The sequence below is a fragment of the Protopterus annectens genome, chromosome 9.part0 (genome assembly GCF_019279795.1).
Source record: "Protopterus annectens isolate FY-2018-M chromosome 9.part0, PAN1.0, whole genome shotgun sequence".
Lineage (NCBI taxonomy): Eukaryota > Metazoa > Chordata > Ceratodontiformes > Protopteridae > Protopterus > Protopterus annectens.
In genome coordinates, this window is record NC_056743.1 from 470,997,941 (window position 1) to 471,015,225 (window position 17,285).

At 40.4% G+C, this 17,285-nt stretch overlaps 1 protein-coding gene across 1 annotated transcript in view; it reads right to left on the minus strand.

Moving 5' to 3' along the window:
• The window catches only part of LOC122811276 (tumor necrosis factor receptor superfamily member 10B-like), a gene marked incomplete in the record, with an annotated part of 590,662 nt that overhangs the window by 244,758 nt on the left and 328,619 nt on the right, over positions 1 to 17,285 (minus strand). Inside the window, 1 exon segment of the mRNA XM_044083011.1 lies at positions 10,524 to 10,625. Coding sequence (XP_043938946.1) covers positions 10,524 to 10,625 — 102 coding nt within the window.

Sequence of the window (17,285 nt, forward strand, 5' to 3'; positions counted from 1 at the left end):
ACTTTTGGTCTTTTCTGACATTTTTTTTAACTAGAAAAAAAAAAGACAGCACTATATAGAAAAATTTCTAACTACAATATAAGATATATATATATATAAATGTAAAACGCACCACAGCACACTAAGATATATATATATTTTTGTGAAAAAAATAGAAAAATTTTTTTTTTTTTAAATACTGTAAATTCTTACAGACAAAAACGGCCTAAGGCCCTTACTAAGAATTTTAAGGTAACAAACTACCTAAACTAGTCAAACAACTACTATATATAAAGCTATCAAATGCTAAGATAAAGATTATAAGGAATATAAAAAATGATCAATATATAACAAGAAAAAATAGTAAAATTTCTACTGGCCCGAGCCTCTCGATGCACTCTGCTGCTAGCGGCAAACTAAATCTGAGGGTTAGCACCAGAGGATCATGGGATATTACTGTGCCTCGAGCTTTCTCGAAGATGCGAGCTAGTGATGCAGCCGACTCGGAGCCGAGGATCGGCTCCGAACCCGTGTGTAAGAACAAACGGCAAGATTGAACAATTTCACATCTACTATTAAAAAGAGTGCATTTAAAAGTGGAAACTGCTCTCAGTGTACTTGCATTTCAGTAGGGGATCATGTCTGTATATAACAGCAAATGATAGATGCAAGGGGTCATTTCAATTGTAATTCTAAGGGCGTAGATTATATAGCCAGATATCAGCAATGTCCATCAATCTGCATTGGTAAAGCACAGAGAAATATGAGGGAAAGTATTTACAAACACATGCATGGTATTGTGAAATGCAAAACCAGAAATGCATTATACTAACATACATTAAAAGATTTCTCTCACACAAGATTTTTGTTTTTTGTGGTGGAAAGGGTGGGGAAAAAACCCTAGGTGGAGACCTTGGAGGGAGCATTTACAGAAAAGAGAATTGTGGTAGCAAATTTTCTTAAATACTTACAAGTATCCAAAACTGAACGACATGGTGTCTATATCTTGCATTTTAAAACTACATTCATTTTTTTGTTTTGTTTTAGAGTTTGATTATGAATGTAATGTAGAATATTTTAAACATGCTTAATTTATTTGCTACTTGTATGTTTTTGGTATGAATTTGTAGTTAATAGATTGGCTCTTACGGGTCATGTGATTTTCAGTATATTTTTAAATTCACCAATGAACTGTTGTGGAAGAAATTATGTTCTGGTGAAGTTCCTAGGTTAGAGATGAAAGTGGTTAACCTTGTAGAAGTTGTACGGTTTATTTTCATTAAATTTTGCATGCTGAGCCACTGGAGTCTCTGGGGTGTTTTCAGATATTAAGAGTCACTTTTCACCATGTTGTCCTTCACTTTTGGTTCTTGGTTTAATCTATGATAGCTCCTGATTTACAGTCATCTGAACTATGAGAGCCAGCGGCCTTTGACATTAGCCTTGACCTCCAAGAAGCAGATGCCAAACAGGATCGGGCCCAACACAGAGCCCTGGGGTATGCTGCTGGTGATCAGTCTCCTAGAGGAGGTGGTCTCACCAATCCTGACCTCTTGGGTCCTATCTGTGAGCCAGCCAGCAATCCACAGAGTTATGTAGGGATTCATGCATAGTTCTGAGAGACTGTCAACAATACCAAAGTAGAATACTGCAAAAAACGCCTTGGCCAGGTCAAGGTTGGTGATATGCACCATTTCCCAGTCATTCATTGCTTTGGTGAAGAAATCTACCAAGATATGTATGGAAGACCTTCCCCCTTAAAGCCAAATGGAAATGGGTCCAGTGTCTGTAGTCTGACAAAGTCCTTGTTGATCATTTCCTTTATAATCTGTTCCATGGCTTTGCATGGGTCACATTTCCTATCAATCTGTTTTCAAAGATCTGTTCAAGTGATGCACATGTTCCATGTCACCTATTACATATTACATTTATTATCTGTTTTCAGTAGATGTTAAGTCCATTAAATATATTTCAGCGGAGGGAGTGCACCTACATATTAGCTGTATAAAAACAACTCATTCATGTTGAGAAGATGCACCACATCATGTGATCAGCAACAAAATAATAACTTAACAGTCTGCTTAAACGAAAAAGGGAGCTTCTGCTGAAAGCTCTAAATAGTGAAGAATGGCAATCCAGTTTGAAAAAAAAGGAATTCAGAAAAGGAGAGAGATAGTATTTTTTTAATTACTTTTGGGACAAGTAGTTTTCAACTGAAGTTTTTTTGTTTTTTTTTTAAACTCCTGAGTTGGTGCATTTTTCTTGATTGTTAGAAAAGGACGCTGAATGTGGGAAGTGGGAAAATAAATTTGTCTGAGGCATTTTCAGTTGGGTAATTCACAGATGATGAAGTTAAGGCTAGACTAAAGAATGATCAAGTCTTAATTATTGGCCTGTTTTCATCAGCTCCCTACAGAATATTGATCAGAAGCTGTCTTGTACCATACAGGGTCTCTGCCTATCCTCCATAAAGAATACTGAGCAGAAGCTAACCTACAAGACAGCTCCTCTCTGCCAACCATTCTTCATTCTCCTTGACCTTTTGCCAACATTTTCTATCTTATCTCTCTGATGAGGCAAATCCGTTAGGTTTCTAAACTGAACTTCATCAGAAACTATGTAAAATACATAAATGAAGACTTTCACTGTGCAACACAGATGTTCTAAAAAAATGACTGACAATAACTTCCAAAAAAGCACCCATAGCAACAACTTAAACCCACTTTAATAGAAAATGATAAAAAACGTTACATTCAGGTTAACCACTTTCATCTTTAAACTAAAGACTTCAGAACCATGAATGGAACCTCTACTAGTCTCGTTTAAAATCATAGGTTCATAGGTGTGTACTAAGCTAATGGCCCTGGAGCCTTCACAAGCCTAGGCCATAGGCTTTACTCTGGCATCATGCCACCCGACCTTAGTTCACAGTGCCTGTGGAGTAAAGCCACTGGAGTGATCCCTGGGGTAAATTTTCTATTTCCCATCCACTCATCAAGATTTCTCTTGAGGGCCCGTGAAGTGCTCTGCTCGACATGTATGGGAAGTCTATTCCATAGCATGGGCAGTCGCTGGGTTATGAACCTGTCCCTCCAGCATGTTCTGTTGATTGTGGTAATGAGGTTGAGGTCTCTGGAGCATATGGTGCAGAGGGATTGGGATTTCTTTAGATGTAGCATTTCTAACAGAGCTGGGTCAGACATGGCTTTGTAAGTCAAGCAGAGATCACCTCTAAGTAAGCGATATGAGACAAAGAATAGTTGGGAGTTTTTTGAGTCTGTCCATATAGGACAAATGTTTAAGGCCTAGGATCCTCTTTGTGAGGTACTTTTGTAGCCTCTCCAGGTGTTACAGGTGTTTAGTGAGGTACATGCCAAATGGGGCATTGTACTCTGACTGGCCTAATGAGGGAAAAGTAAAGTAGAGTGAGACAATGACCTCTTTCTTCCTGGATGCAAAACCCTTAGTAATGAGATGTGCCACATAGGACTTTCTGACCACAGTGGCAATGTGGTGGTCAAAAGAGAGGTTGCTGTCAACCTGTTTCCCAGATCTCCTATAACACCTTCTGTGTTCAGTGAACTACCATTGATATGGTAATTCATGGGAACCGGGTTTTTCCCAAAGGGGATGACATTTTTTGGCATTGAGCTGAAGGCCATGGTTCTGACACCAGTCGTTGGTCTCAGTGAGGCCTTTCTGTAGGATGTCAACATCACTTGGGGAGTTAATAGCTCCCAACTTGCAATGAATGAACAAAGACACACCCCCAAAAAATAACCAATCACTGGTCTTCTCTATGTCAGTAGTGATACCTGTCCAATAATGTTCAAGATACCTTAAAGTCATATTAGATGCAGCTCTGCGAATATAAACCACCTGTCCTATAAATACTAAACATGGATCAATGATCTTCTTTCAGCTTTTCCCAGTTAGGGATCGCCACAGCGGATCACCTGTCCGCTCATAACTGGCAGTGAAGTTTTTACAGTGTTGAGTTGCCAGCCCGGCACCCAACCTTCCACAGAAGGCACACACACCCACGCACTCACACCTAGGGTTAATTTATTGTGTCCAATCCACCTACAGCATGTCTTTGCGATGTGGGAGGAAACTGGAGCACCTGGAGGAAACACGCGACCACTGGGAGGACATGCAGACTCCGCACAGAAGACACTTCAACCAAGAATCTAACCAAAGAACCTCTTTGCTGTGAGGCAACAATGTAAACCACTGGACCACCGCAGCCACCCAAACATGGATCAATGATAAATTCCCTAATTACAAAGGCAAATAACAATGTTAACAAAGAAACATGGCCTTGTTATACAACTGATGTTCATTTCTTCAGCTCACTGGCAAATGAAATAGTATCATTTAAATCAGGATAATTTGCTGTATCCAATTTCAATTGCCAAAACATTTTCGTGTGTAGAAGTTTGTTCTTCCAATCACCATTGCAGGGATCTGTTTCAGTACCAGAAAAGAAAACTACTGAAACACTCACAAATGATTGAATGTTTTGACAGTGCATTTTTCGGGTCTTTACACTGTATGCAATACAAGTGCTAATATATACATTTATTTAGGGCATTGTTAGTCTTTCCAGTGTAGAATGCCGACCGATTGGCACATTTTGCAAGGTAGACTGCCCTTTGGGACAAATAACTATGGTCTTCTAGTCTTTGAAAAATTTATTTTACCCAAAATTTGAATGTCACATTTCATGTTTTTATACCAGCACTGGGAACATTGTCTGCATTTTCTGGTTAGGGGCAACCCTTTGTTGGCAGTCCTAGTGCTCTCCAACAAGGACTTAATATTGGGCTTGTTCTTGTAAATAAAAGAGGGCATTGATTGCACAAAACATGTGTTTGATGTTATCATTACATTCTAGTAGTGACCAGTTTTTATGCAAAATACCTCTATTTTCCTCACATCAGTGATATAATGGAGTACCATGTTGTTCTGTGTGTTAAAACCACCACTGCCCCTTGTGCCCATCTGTTGTAACTCATTTGTTATAATGGGAGCAAATTTGCCCCCTCTTGCTCCCAATACCTCCTGAAATAACCGTTCCAATAAATCCGATGGATACCTCGTTCACAGAACATCCGCTTAATCAATTTAAATTGCTGTAAGCATTCATAGACATCAGATGTTAACCTGGATATACACATTAACTGACTTTTAACCCGCCCCACTTTTGTGATGAATGAGGTGACAGCTGGAAAAGTACAAAAAAGTTGCAGAACATTGGTTTTCTATATATACTGGTCCTCCATTTATGATTTTCTCTTACTGATGTTTATGTCCAAATACACCGTGGACTTTTGGCAATCTGAAAAGTGAATTTGAGGAATTCTGTGCTGGTCTGAATTTGATCACAGAACACATGAAACAGGTTGATGATTTCTTCCCATATAATTAATAGGTTGTCAAGAAACCTAAAATAGGCTTTATAGTGCTTGAACAGGGGGAGTCTGAACAAAAAAGTCTTTTCCATTTTAACATAACGGCATGTGCAAACAATGGGGCACAGGCAGCACTCATGGAAAGCTGTTTTCTGATTAAAATACTCCCCTTCAATAAAACAAAAGTTATTACTTAGTATTATTAATTCCATAATTTCAAAAATCATGTTCACTTCAAAATCTGTTAATTGACTGTGTTTCCTGGCCACCTCTTCAAACCAACTTACTCCCAGGTCATGTGGGATTACAATAAAACTCTTAACATCACAGATAATAAATAAATTGTCCATCACCATGGTAGATCTCAGTTTGTCCAGTAAATTCCATGAATCCTTAAGAATATGTGGAAAGAGATGAAACAAATGCTTTTGAATTAACATACTTGGCTAGAAGTTCCATAACTCAGCTTCTAGCTGCTACAATCGGTCTGGGGGGGGGGGGGGGATTGTTCATATCTGTGTGGATCTTAGGAATTCCAAAGATCTTTGGGATGACCGGGTAGTCTACTCAAGAAATCAAAGATCACGGGAAATAACATCTGATGCAAACATGTCATTCTAGACTATCCTAATTTTCCTGTAAGCATACTGATCTCATTGAGTGATACTACATTGTACACATGTTCATCATATAATAAATTTGTCATCTGACCAGAATAATCCATACTATTCACCCCGTCCAGTTTCATACACCTAATTTCCTTGTTGACCATGAACGCATTCAGTAACGTTTTTTCTCATAGCGTTAAATTATAATATCTTCTCAATTTTTTTACTCAGTACACTATGTATGTCCTTTTCACAAAACAAAGGTGGATTCATAGTGCTTCTTCTATGAAGCATGTTCGCAGTATTGGTATTTTCACCAAATAGGACCTGAAAATTCAGTTTCCTGGTGAACATTTTTAAATCTACTATGATATATTCCACTCTGGCTGTGGATGCAGGAATGAAATAGAAACCTTTTAAAAATAAACTGTAGTGCTGTGGTCCAATATTTAGTTCAGTAAAATTGTAAATGTGAAAATTGCAGTAAGAAGTAAATCTGACCGTGTCAGTGATTAAAAAATCTAATGCCAGTGCATCTGAATCAGTACTCCGTTATGTACTTGTTGCCTCGTATTAACTTTGTTTTTCCACCTCTATTTGGAACCTCTAGCCAAGTATGTTAATTCAAAGCTCAAGCATGTTTCATCCCTTTCCACATACTTAAGGATTCATGGGATTTACTAGACAAACTGAGTTCTATTCATGGTGATGGATAATTTTTTTTATTTATTACCTGTGATGTTAAGAGTTTGTTCAATGTAATTCCACATGACCTGGGATTAAGTTAGTTTGAAGAGGTGGCAAAGAAACACGGTCTATTAGCAGATACAGAAGTGAATAGGATTTGTGAATTTATGGAATTACCACCAAGTAACAACTGTTTGTTTTTTGAAGGGGAGTATTTTCATCAGAAAATGGGTGTTGTCATGGGTGTTTCTGTGTCTCCTTGTTTGCAAATGCCATTATTTTAAAATGGGAAGAAGACTTTGTTTAGATTCCCCCTGTTCAAGCACTGTAAAGCCTATTTTAGGTTTCTTGACAACCTTTTAATTACATGGGAAAAAACAATCAACCTGTTTCACATGTTCTGTAATCAAATTCAGACCAGCACAGAGTTCCTCCAATTCATTTTTAAGCTTGGCAAACAGTCCACAGCGTATTTGGACATGATCAGTAAAAGCAAAAATCATAAATGGAGGACCAGTATATATAGAAAACCAATGTTTTGCAATACTTTTATACTTTTTCAGCTGTGACCCCTTTCATCAGGAAAAGAGGGGTGGTTAAAAGTCAGTTAATACATATACCCAGGTTAACATCCTATGACAATGAATGCTTAGAGCAATTTGAGTTTATTAAGCAGATGTTTAGCCTATGTCCTCTCACTCTGGAAGAAAGCTTTTGTCACCCCTCCCCACAAAGGTGACAATAACACAGACACTACTAATTCCCATCCTATAGCTATTCTATCACTTCTTTCTAAAATCCTCGAAAAATGGCATTCATCACCAACTCTTGCCATACCCAACACACAATCATCATCTTACCCCAACCCAATATGGTTTCAGGCCTGGCCGCAACACTACCACTGCAATTCTGTCCTTTCTTGATACCGTTAATCATGCTCATGACTCCGGGACAATCATATCCACCCTTTACTTAGATCTCTCCAAAGCCTTTGACACTGTGTCACATCCTTTACTCTTATCTCAACTTTCTTCCCTCAATTTCTCTCCTTCCTCCATTGCCTGGTTGACATGCTCTCTCTTCCAATAGACAACAAGCCGTTAAATGGAAAAATTCCACTTCGTTTCTCAACAATCCCTCCGGTGTCCCCAAGGCTCTATGTTTGGCCCCTTACTGTTCAATATTTTCATTAACTTTCACGAATCCATAGATAATGCTACACTGATCCAGTATGCTGATTCCACAATCTGTACAGCAAACTTACCCTCTGAACTCCTTCAAAAAACCCAAACAGCCTTCTCCAATACCGAAACTTGGATGCTAAACAACCATCTCACTCTCAATGCTAACAAAACAAAAATCATGATATTCTTTCCTTCGAGAAATTTCATCATGGACAAAAGCTCCTTTAATACAAAAAGCCACAATAACACTCTAATCGAGATTATACCTCACACCAAACTACTCGAGTCACCATTGATGAACATTTAAAATTGGATATCCACATCCAAAATAATAAAAAGGCCACCAAAAACTATGTCTGCTCTATAGACAAAATAGCTATCTAACTGCTTCTAACAGACATACTCCAGCCTCCTCCTACCTGCTCCACTCTTATGTATGATGCAACTTTACTTGCTCATCTCCAACTTAGCCTAAAAAAACTGAAAGCCTACTATACCAAAGTCTAAATTTGCTACAAGGTCCAAAAGTATTACTTTTTTACCCATTAATGCCATTCCCTCCACTCCCTAAACTGAAATTCATACAACTCACCACTACTCACAAACTCCTATTCCAACCCTCCATGTGCCCCTTGCTTTCATCGATCTTATCCGCTTACCTCCCCAGTCGTACTCTTAGATCTGAAAACCAAAACCTCCCTAAAATCTATAAATCCCTTCACCCTCCTGGCCAATTACTTCTATCACACTCCTTGGCTAAACTATGGAATTCTCTCGCCCCTCCCTTCGCTGTACTCACAACTACTCTTAATTAATTTCAAATCTCTCCTCCATTCTTATCTTACCTCAAACTGGGACTGTTCCTGCTCCCTTCCCACCTAAATTACATTGTTGTCTCTTTCAAACCTCCCTTCACTAGCATTATTGCTAGAACAAACACTAAAATTGTATAAACACTTTATGACTTGTACTTTTAATTACATTATCTGCATTACTTTTGACTTTAACATAAGTGTTCTTTAAATGTATACTCCCTGATTTTGTATTTGTATTTTAAATTGTATATTTATGCTTTTATATACTGTATATTCCATACTTATGTTCTATTCTGTTTACTGCTTTTGGAGCTTTTCTCCCTGGGCCTCCACTGAAAATGGGCTCTGTTTGGCCCAGTGGACCTCCCTGGTCATCACACTGGAAATAAATGATGTTCTATGAATGAGGTTATCCATTGGACCTATTGGAAACGTTGTGTCAGGAGGTATTGGGAGCAAGAAGGGACAAATTTGCTACCATTATAATAAATAGGTTACAACAGATGGGCACAAGGGACAATGGTGGTCTTAACACCCAGAAAAACATGGCACTCCATTATACCACCGATGTGAGGACAAGAGGTTTTTTTTTTTGAGTAAAAACTGGTCACTACTACAATGGAACGACAACATCAAACACATGTTTTGTGCAATGCCCTCTTATTTATAAGAACAAACCCAATATTAAGTCCTTACCAGACAGCCTAAGACTGCCAACAAAGGGTTGCCCTTAAGAAAATGCGGACAAGGTTCCCAGTGCCGGTATACAAACATGAACTGTGAAGTTTGAACTTTAGGTAAAATAAATTTTTAGAAGACTAGGAGACCATACAAATTGTTTGTCTCAAAGGGTTGTCTACCTAGCAAATTGCGCCAATTGTTCAGCATTCTATATTGGAAAGACTAACAATGCCCTAAATAAATGTATATATCATCATTTATATTGCATACAGCATAAAAACCCAAAAAATGCACTGGCAAAACATTCACTCATTTGTGAACGATTCAGTAGTTTTACTTTTCTGATACTCTTAACAGATCCCTGCAAATCCCTACAATGGTGACTGGGAGAACAAACTTCTACACAGGAAAATGTTCTGGCAACTGAAACTGGATGCAGCGAATTATCCTGGTTTAAATGATACCATTTCAATTGCCAGTGAGCTGAAGATAAGAGCATCAGTTATACGATAACAAGGCCATGTTTCTTTATTAACATTATTTGCCTTTTTAATTAAGGAAATTTATCACTGATCCATGTTTAGTATTTTAGATAGCAGGTGATTTGTACTCACAGAGCTGCATCTAATATAACTAAGGTATCTTGAACATTATTGGACAGGCATCACTACTAATGTAGAGACGACCAGTGATTGTTTTTTGTTTGTGGTGTTGTCTTTGTTCATTCCTGATTTTAAATGAGACTAGTAGAGGTTCCACTCATGGTTCTGAAGAAGTTTTTAGTAAAAAGACGAAAGCGCTTAACCTGAACGCAACTTTTTTTGTATTACTATTTTCTATTAAAATGGGTTTTATTAGTTGCTGCTACTGGTACTTTTTTGCAAGTTATTTTCGGTTACTGGTGTGTTTCTTCGAAAGCTAGGATTACGAGTTATTTATTTAAATGTTCTAAAAATGAACTTTTTAACCAAAACTGTCAGGTTACATGAGTTTTCCAGAGATGTCCTCAAAAGCTGTTTCATACATTTGTGTGGTCTCTCTCTATTCTCCCGGCACAAACATGTCTCTACATTTTCTGCTCACAGCAAATAAGCATTGGGCAAAAATTTAAAAATTTATAGGAGCAAAGCTTAATCCTTCTTGATAATCCCTTACCAGAAGATTGATTCCTTTTATGTTTCTTGGAGCAACAGCGCCAAATAATTGCCACGACAATTAGCAGTACCAATATGCATATAACAACAGCAGCTATTTCCCCTGAAATGAATGAAATAAATAATTTAATACTCTTAAAATAACGAAAACACACAGCCAAAGCTCAGCAAAATACACTATCATTGTTATAATCACAGGCACAGTATGTACAATTTTATTACTTTGGTGTTCTTAACATTAGAAATAAATGAAGTGAGGGGAAGGTGCAATACAAAATTTTAGCAAAGCCATGAGATAATACAGTTGTGTAAGTACACTTACCATAACAGTAGATGTTTGAACAGATCAGTGTTGAAGTAGCCTAAGCTATATGGGATGAACAGTAGAGCTTAGAAAGCCAGGGAGGAGGGAAAAGGACCCAAGTCCAGTAGGCCCCAGAGAAAAGCTCCACTGCACTTGACCTTGACAAGGTATCAAAGTCTGTAGTGCTTAGTAAAGGAGTATACAGATGACCAAATTACTACCTCTAGTAAATTTCTAGACTCCGCCTCATTCTATAATGCCAAAGAACTTTCCAAATTCCTGGCAGACTGGGCTTTAAGTGGAAATGCCTGTTAAGGTGAGAACAAAAAGCCAATAAAATGGAGCAATCATTTAGAAACTGTCTCTTGACAATAATTTTCCCTTTTTTTACCTTCATAGGAAATCAACAGCTGATCAGCAATCCTGTCAGTATAGTATCGGACTTATCTGTGGACGTCCAGAGAATGTGTATTTTTTTTTGGTTCTGCATATAAAACAGGGACATGTATAGAGCCAGGCTGAAGGTAAACTCTAAAACCACTGTAGGCATAAAATGAAGGAAGTGTTCTCAAAGTCAGCCTATCCTTGTGAAAGATTAGATAAGACTGAATCACTATAACAGCTTGCAACTCAGATACTCTTCTTGCAGAAGCCAGAGCAATGAGTAACATGGTTTTATAAGCTAGGAACTTAAAATCAGCCTTGTGAGGAGGTTCAGAAGGAAAAAGCTTAAGTTTCTCCAGTACAAAATCAAGACCTCAAGAAGGAGCCACCTGTCATCTAGGTAGAAAGACAGGTAAAACCCTTTCCAAGAAGTGTTTCATTTGAGGCAGGGCAGAAAGGGGAGGATCCATGGGTAGACAAGCAGAGATAGCAGAGACGTGAATCTTACTCTAAGAGTAAGAAAATCCAGAGGATAACTTGCACAAATACTGCAAATCAGAGGTATCTAGGCCTGAAAAGGGTTACCAACAAAAAAATCTTTTCCACTCAACCAAATGTGATTTTCTAGTAGCAAGTTTCTTAAGCTCCTTTAGTACTTGACGTACATTCTCATAAAATAGGTGAATAAAAGGTATTAAAATTCAATCATCCAAGCAGTGAGTTGAGAAATTGAAGGCTGGGGTGTATAAAACAACCTCTGTCCTGTGTTAAGTCCATCCTGTGAGGAAGCTTGTTGTAATTGCCCTTGGCTATTTTCAAAAGAAGGGAGAAAGTACTGTGCAAGAACTTACCATAACCTTAGAGATCCTTCTCTTCTATATGTTGCTGTATTCATGACAACGGAGTTTGTCTCTGGTGAACTCTTGCACGTCTCCTGTGTGACTGCCAGCTCTGGTCATTGTATTGCCAGTAGAAGCATTTTCTTCATCCAATTTCAGGTAAGTACCCCTTAGGGGTTTTCGGTTTGTTACTTGCTGCTGTTTTGGGGTACATATCAGGTAGGAAGAGCAAGTGTAGGTGTGGAAGGCAAACCCCACATAAGGATTCGCATGAGCTCTGCCTCTTCTGCCTAGGCCATGAAAGTACAGTTTTGTACCTACCATAAATGTAGATGTCCGAGAGGTATGCATCTGCAGTCCTAACATATGGGTTGTCCTGCCTCAGGCAGACCTTCGGTCGGCCGGATTTCAAAGTCTGGGTCTGGCCTCGGCTGATGTCGCACTTCACCCGACGTCATAGCTGCTGTGAATTGGGTATAAAGGCATCAGCCGATGCCATTTTCCTCAGTGTTTCTTGCCTCAGATGCCAGGTGCCCTCTAGGAAGGCTAAATTTGGATAAATGCAAATGATTCCAAACAGTAGGGAGCAAACAAAAATAAACATGTATATACATATATACAAACAAATACACCATAATAGATTCCCCCAGCTAGCTACAAGATGGGCAAATACCCTAGGAGTACCACAGAGGGGAAGGAGGGTGGGTAATCCTGACTGCAGATGCATACCTCTCGGACATCTACATTTATGGTAGGTACAAAACTGTACTATGTCCTTCAAGGATGCATCTGCAGTCCTAACATATGGGTAGAATACCATAGCCAAACTGGGGGAGGAGGCACTAAGATGATTATGGTGTAGTTAAGATCCCTTGCAAAACAGCAGTTGCAAAACCTGCTCGGGATCTGGAGTATAAAGGTAGATTATAATGCTTGGCAAATGTATGCACGGAGCTCCAAGTAGCAGCCTCTAGAATGTCTTTGGTAGCCACTCCTCGTAAGAAAGCTGTAGTAGTGGCTGTAGCTCTTGTGGAGTGAGGCCTGATGTTTTCTGGAGTTGTCTTTCCATGAAAAGAGTAACAAAATCTAATGCAATTTCCTATCCATTTTGAGATTGTCTGTTTTGAAATTGCTTTTCCTTCCATTCCTGTTGCATATGCTACCAGAAGCTGGTCAGTTTTTCTATTGTTCTTGGTTCTGTCCAGATAGTAGCGCAATTGCCTGTGCACATCAAGGTATGTAGTAGTCTTTCCCCTGTTCTGTGGGTTGGGGAAGAATGTTGGTAGGTGGATTGCTTGGTTCAATGATACCCAGGAGACCACCTTTGGCATAAAAGTAGGGTTAGTTCTCAAGGACACTCTATCCTGATGGAAGATAAGGAAGGGCTGTACTGCCATTAATGCCTGTAATTCAGAAACCCTTCTTGCTGAAGTGATTGCAAGCAGGAAAGCAGTTTTCCAAGATAAGAACTGTAATTCTGCTGTTGCTGCTGGCTCGAAAGGGGGAAGTGTTAACTTTTCCAGCACAAAATTGAGGTCCCATGTAGGCAAAGGTGGCTTCCTTGGAGGCTTTACATTTTTAATTCCTCTCAGAAACTGCCTGAGTAGAGGATGAGAGAAGACTGGAGGATCCATGTTGTATTCTGCTGAAATTGCTGATGCATGAATCTTTATGGAGGAGTAAGACAGGCCATTGTGGAAAAGTTCTGCTAAGTATTCCAGGATGTTAGCTATGTTTGCTAATGATACATTTTCTCCTTTTGCTGCACTCCAAATGAGGTATCTTTTCCATTTGGCTGAGTAAGTCTTCCTTGTGGAGGGTCTGCGAGCCTCCAGTATAATGTCTTTAACCCTCTGGGATAAATCTGGGTTATTTTGTTTTATGTAATATTCCAGGCAGCTAGTTGTAGTGTTTTCAAGTTTGGATGTAGGATCTTGAAGTTGTTCTGTGTTAGCAGTAAAGGAACTAGAGGTAGAGGCCATGCATGTGTCCGAGACATACTCCTCAGTAGCGGGTACCAATGCTGCCTCAGCCAGTCTGGAGCTATCAGGATGATCCTCGGGCGATCTTCTTTGATCTTCAGTAGCACTTTGTGCATCAAAGGAAGAGGTGGGAATGCATATGCTGTCAGGTTTTCCCAACTGAAGGAGAGGGAGTTCACCTTCCAAGCAAGTGGGTGGGATGCCCTTGTGCAGAATTTCCTCAATTGGTGGTTGTGTGGGGATGCGAACAGGTCTATTTCTGGTAGTCCCCATTTCTTTGTAATGGATTTGAAGATGTCTGGATGCAGCATCCATTCGTGGGCATCCGTGGTAGTTCTGCTTAAGGTGTCTGCTAGTATATTTTCTTTTCCTGGCACAAATATGGCCTGGAGCTGAATGTTGAGGTTCAGGGCTACATTCCACAGGTCCATTGCCATCCGGCATAGAGGATATGAATGTGTGCCTCCTTGTTTGTTGATATACCACATGACTGTGGTGTTGTCCGTCCTTATTAGCAAATGACCCTGTTGAAGAAATGGTCTGAAAGTCTGAATTGCCTGTTTCACTGCCAGCATCTCTTTTTGATTTATGTGTAGGTTCAGCTGGTCTTGTGTCCATAGGCCTTGTATACACTTGTCCACCATGTGTGCCCCCCAGCCTAGGTCCGAGGCGTCCGTGGTGATAGTCTGGCTTGGGTGAGGTTTGTGAAAAAGGCAGTCCTCTGTTCAACTGACAGGCCTGAGCCCACCACAGGAATTCTTGCTTCAGGCATGGGATTACTGGAATCTGGGCCTCTAGGCTGTGCTTGTGTTGAGACCATATATTCCTTAGGTATCATTGCAACTTCCTCATATGCAGCCTGGCATGTGGAATCAATATTATGCAGGATGCCATGTAACCCAGGGCTTGCAGGACTTTCCTTGCTGTAAGCTGGTTCTGTGTTGTTAATGCCCTGAAATAGAGTGGTAGTTGTTTTTGCTTTTCTGCTGTGAGAAATGCCATCTGATTTGAAGTGTCCAGTTCTGCACCCAAGAATGTTATCCTTTGGGATGGTACCAGTCTTGACTTTTTCATGTTGACTGTGTATCCCAGGGCTTGCAGTAGTTGTATAACCTTTTCCAAATCTTGTGTTAATTTGGTCTTGTTGTCCGCTTGTATCAGGCAGTCGTCCAGGTATGGATAAATCTGAATTCCCAGAAGCCTGCAATGAGCAATTACTGATGCCAGGCATTTCGTGAATACTCTGGGCGCAGTAGATAAGCCAAAGGGCAATGCTGAGAATTGATAATGCTCTGATCCTGCAAGAAATCTGAGGTATCTTCTGCAATCTGGTCGTATAGGGACGTGCAGGTATGCCTCCTTGAGATCTAGAGTCACCAGCCAAGACTCCTTGCCCAGCATGGGAAGAAGTTGCTGTAGGGTCAGCATTTTGAAGTTTGGAACAATGAGATATGTGTTCAGAGCGGACAGGTCGAGAATAGGCCTCCATTGGTTTTCTTTTCTTGGTACCAGGAAAAGTCTGGAGTAAAATCCTTGTCCTTGTTCTATAGGTGGTACCTTTTCTATAGCTCTCATCCTTAGTAAGTGATTGATTTGTCCTAGAGAGATTGTTTTTTGGTTTGGTGGAAGATTTGGCATTCCTCTCTTTTTTGGAAGAGTGTGGAAGTGAAACCTGTAGCCTTTGTCTATTGTCTGTAAAATCCATTTGTCTCCTGTAATGTAATGCCAGTTTACGGAACATAAGGCTAGCTTTCCGCCTAAGGGTGCTTCCAGTTGTTCCCTGGTAGGCGGTGTCAGAGCCAAGTCATTGTGTCTGTCCTGTGGAAGTGGTAGTAGCTGGATCTGTGGCAGTACTTCTCCGGTTGTTAGGCTGCCACTGGCGTCCCCTGTAGGCACCTCTGGATTGACCTCTGCCTCTTGGGCGCCTATTTCTGCCTCTCTGTGCTCTGGAGGTGTCTGGAAAGGACCAAGTCTTCGAAGGCCAATTTCTACTAAACCTCGGAGGTTGAACCTGTAAGAAATCCTTGACTGTTTGAACAGATTTTGCTTTTTCTTCCACCTTCTTTAGCACTTGCTGTGCAGGGGAGCCAAACAAACTTTGTTTCTCCATGGGAGCATCTAGGAGCCTTGACTTTACATGGTCTGGTAAGGATTGCTCTTTTAACCATGCATGCCTTCTGATCACTGTTCCAGTCATAGCTGATCTAAAGGAAGCCTCCAGTGCATCATAGCCGCATTTTAAAGAATGATTACTGACCTGCTGAGTGTTATGTACCAAATCCTGAAGGGACTTACGGTCTATAGGTTCAGGAGAGGACAGTTTTTTATTTAGCTGGTCTAACAAAAATTCCTGATACTGGATCATGTGGAATTGGCAGTTTAAGGCCCTAGCCGAAAGAGTAGCAGAAGTATAAACTTTTTTACCCCATCTCTCTAATGCTCTAGATTCTCTTTCAGAGGGGAGGGGGTTTTTGGCAGAGGCAGCTGCTACAGCTTTGGGGCCCTGTGAAATGGTTTCAGGATCTGCAATAGGAGCCTTATACAAGTGAAAGTGTGTGTCCGGGACCCTGTAATATCTGTCGGGTTTAGCAGGGGCCGGGGGAAGAGAGTCAGGAGCAGTACAGGCATCATTAAATGCATCATCCACAACTGTTAGTACTGGAGGAATGGCTAAAGGCCTGTGCTGAGGTAAATGTAAAAAGGTCCTTAGCCTTTTCCGTGAATCTGAAAAATCCTGGCCCTGCCATTGAAAATGCTCTCTCATAGCATGTAAGGTTTCCCCAAAAGAAAATTCCTCAGGAGGAGAGGCAGAAGGAATGGAGTCTTCTGCATCAGAATCCTCATATGGAGGATAAGGGCCTTCTGGAGGATTTGAATTTTCTGACTCATCCGAGGAGTAGTCAGTCGAAACTGGATCGGGGGGCTCTGCTCTAGGCCTCTTCTCTGGAGGGGGTTGAGAGGCCCTGTCTGGGTGAGGTTGGGATCCCCTGATCAAGGAAATGAGATCCTCAGCCAGGCTGAGCATTTGGGAACTAGAGCTAGGCCTGTGTGGGGTTTTAGCAGGCAAGGCCTTAGAAGATTTAGCTGCTTTAGCCCTAGAAAAAGCCTTGATGGACATAGATGCAGGGGGCCTAGCAGCTCCACGTGCAGGAGTAGATATGTGTAAAGGAATAGTATCTGATAAATCCTGGGTGCCTGCTACAGCAGGAGAAATTTCAGTAGCAGATTCAGCCATGCTGTGTGAGGCCTCGGCT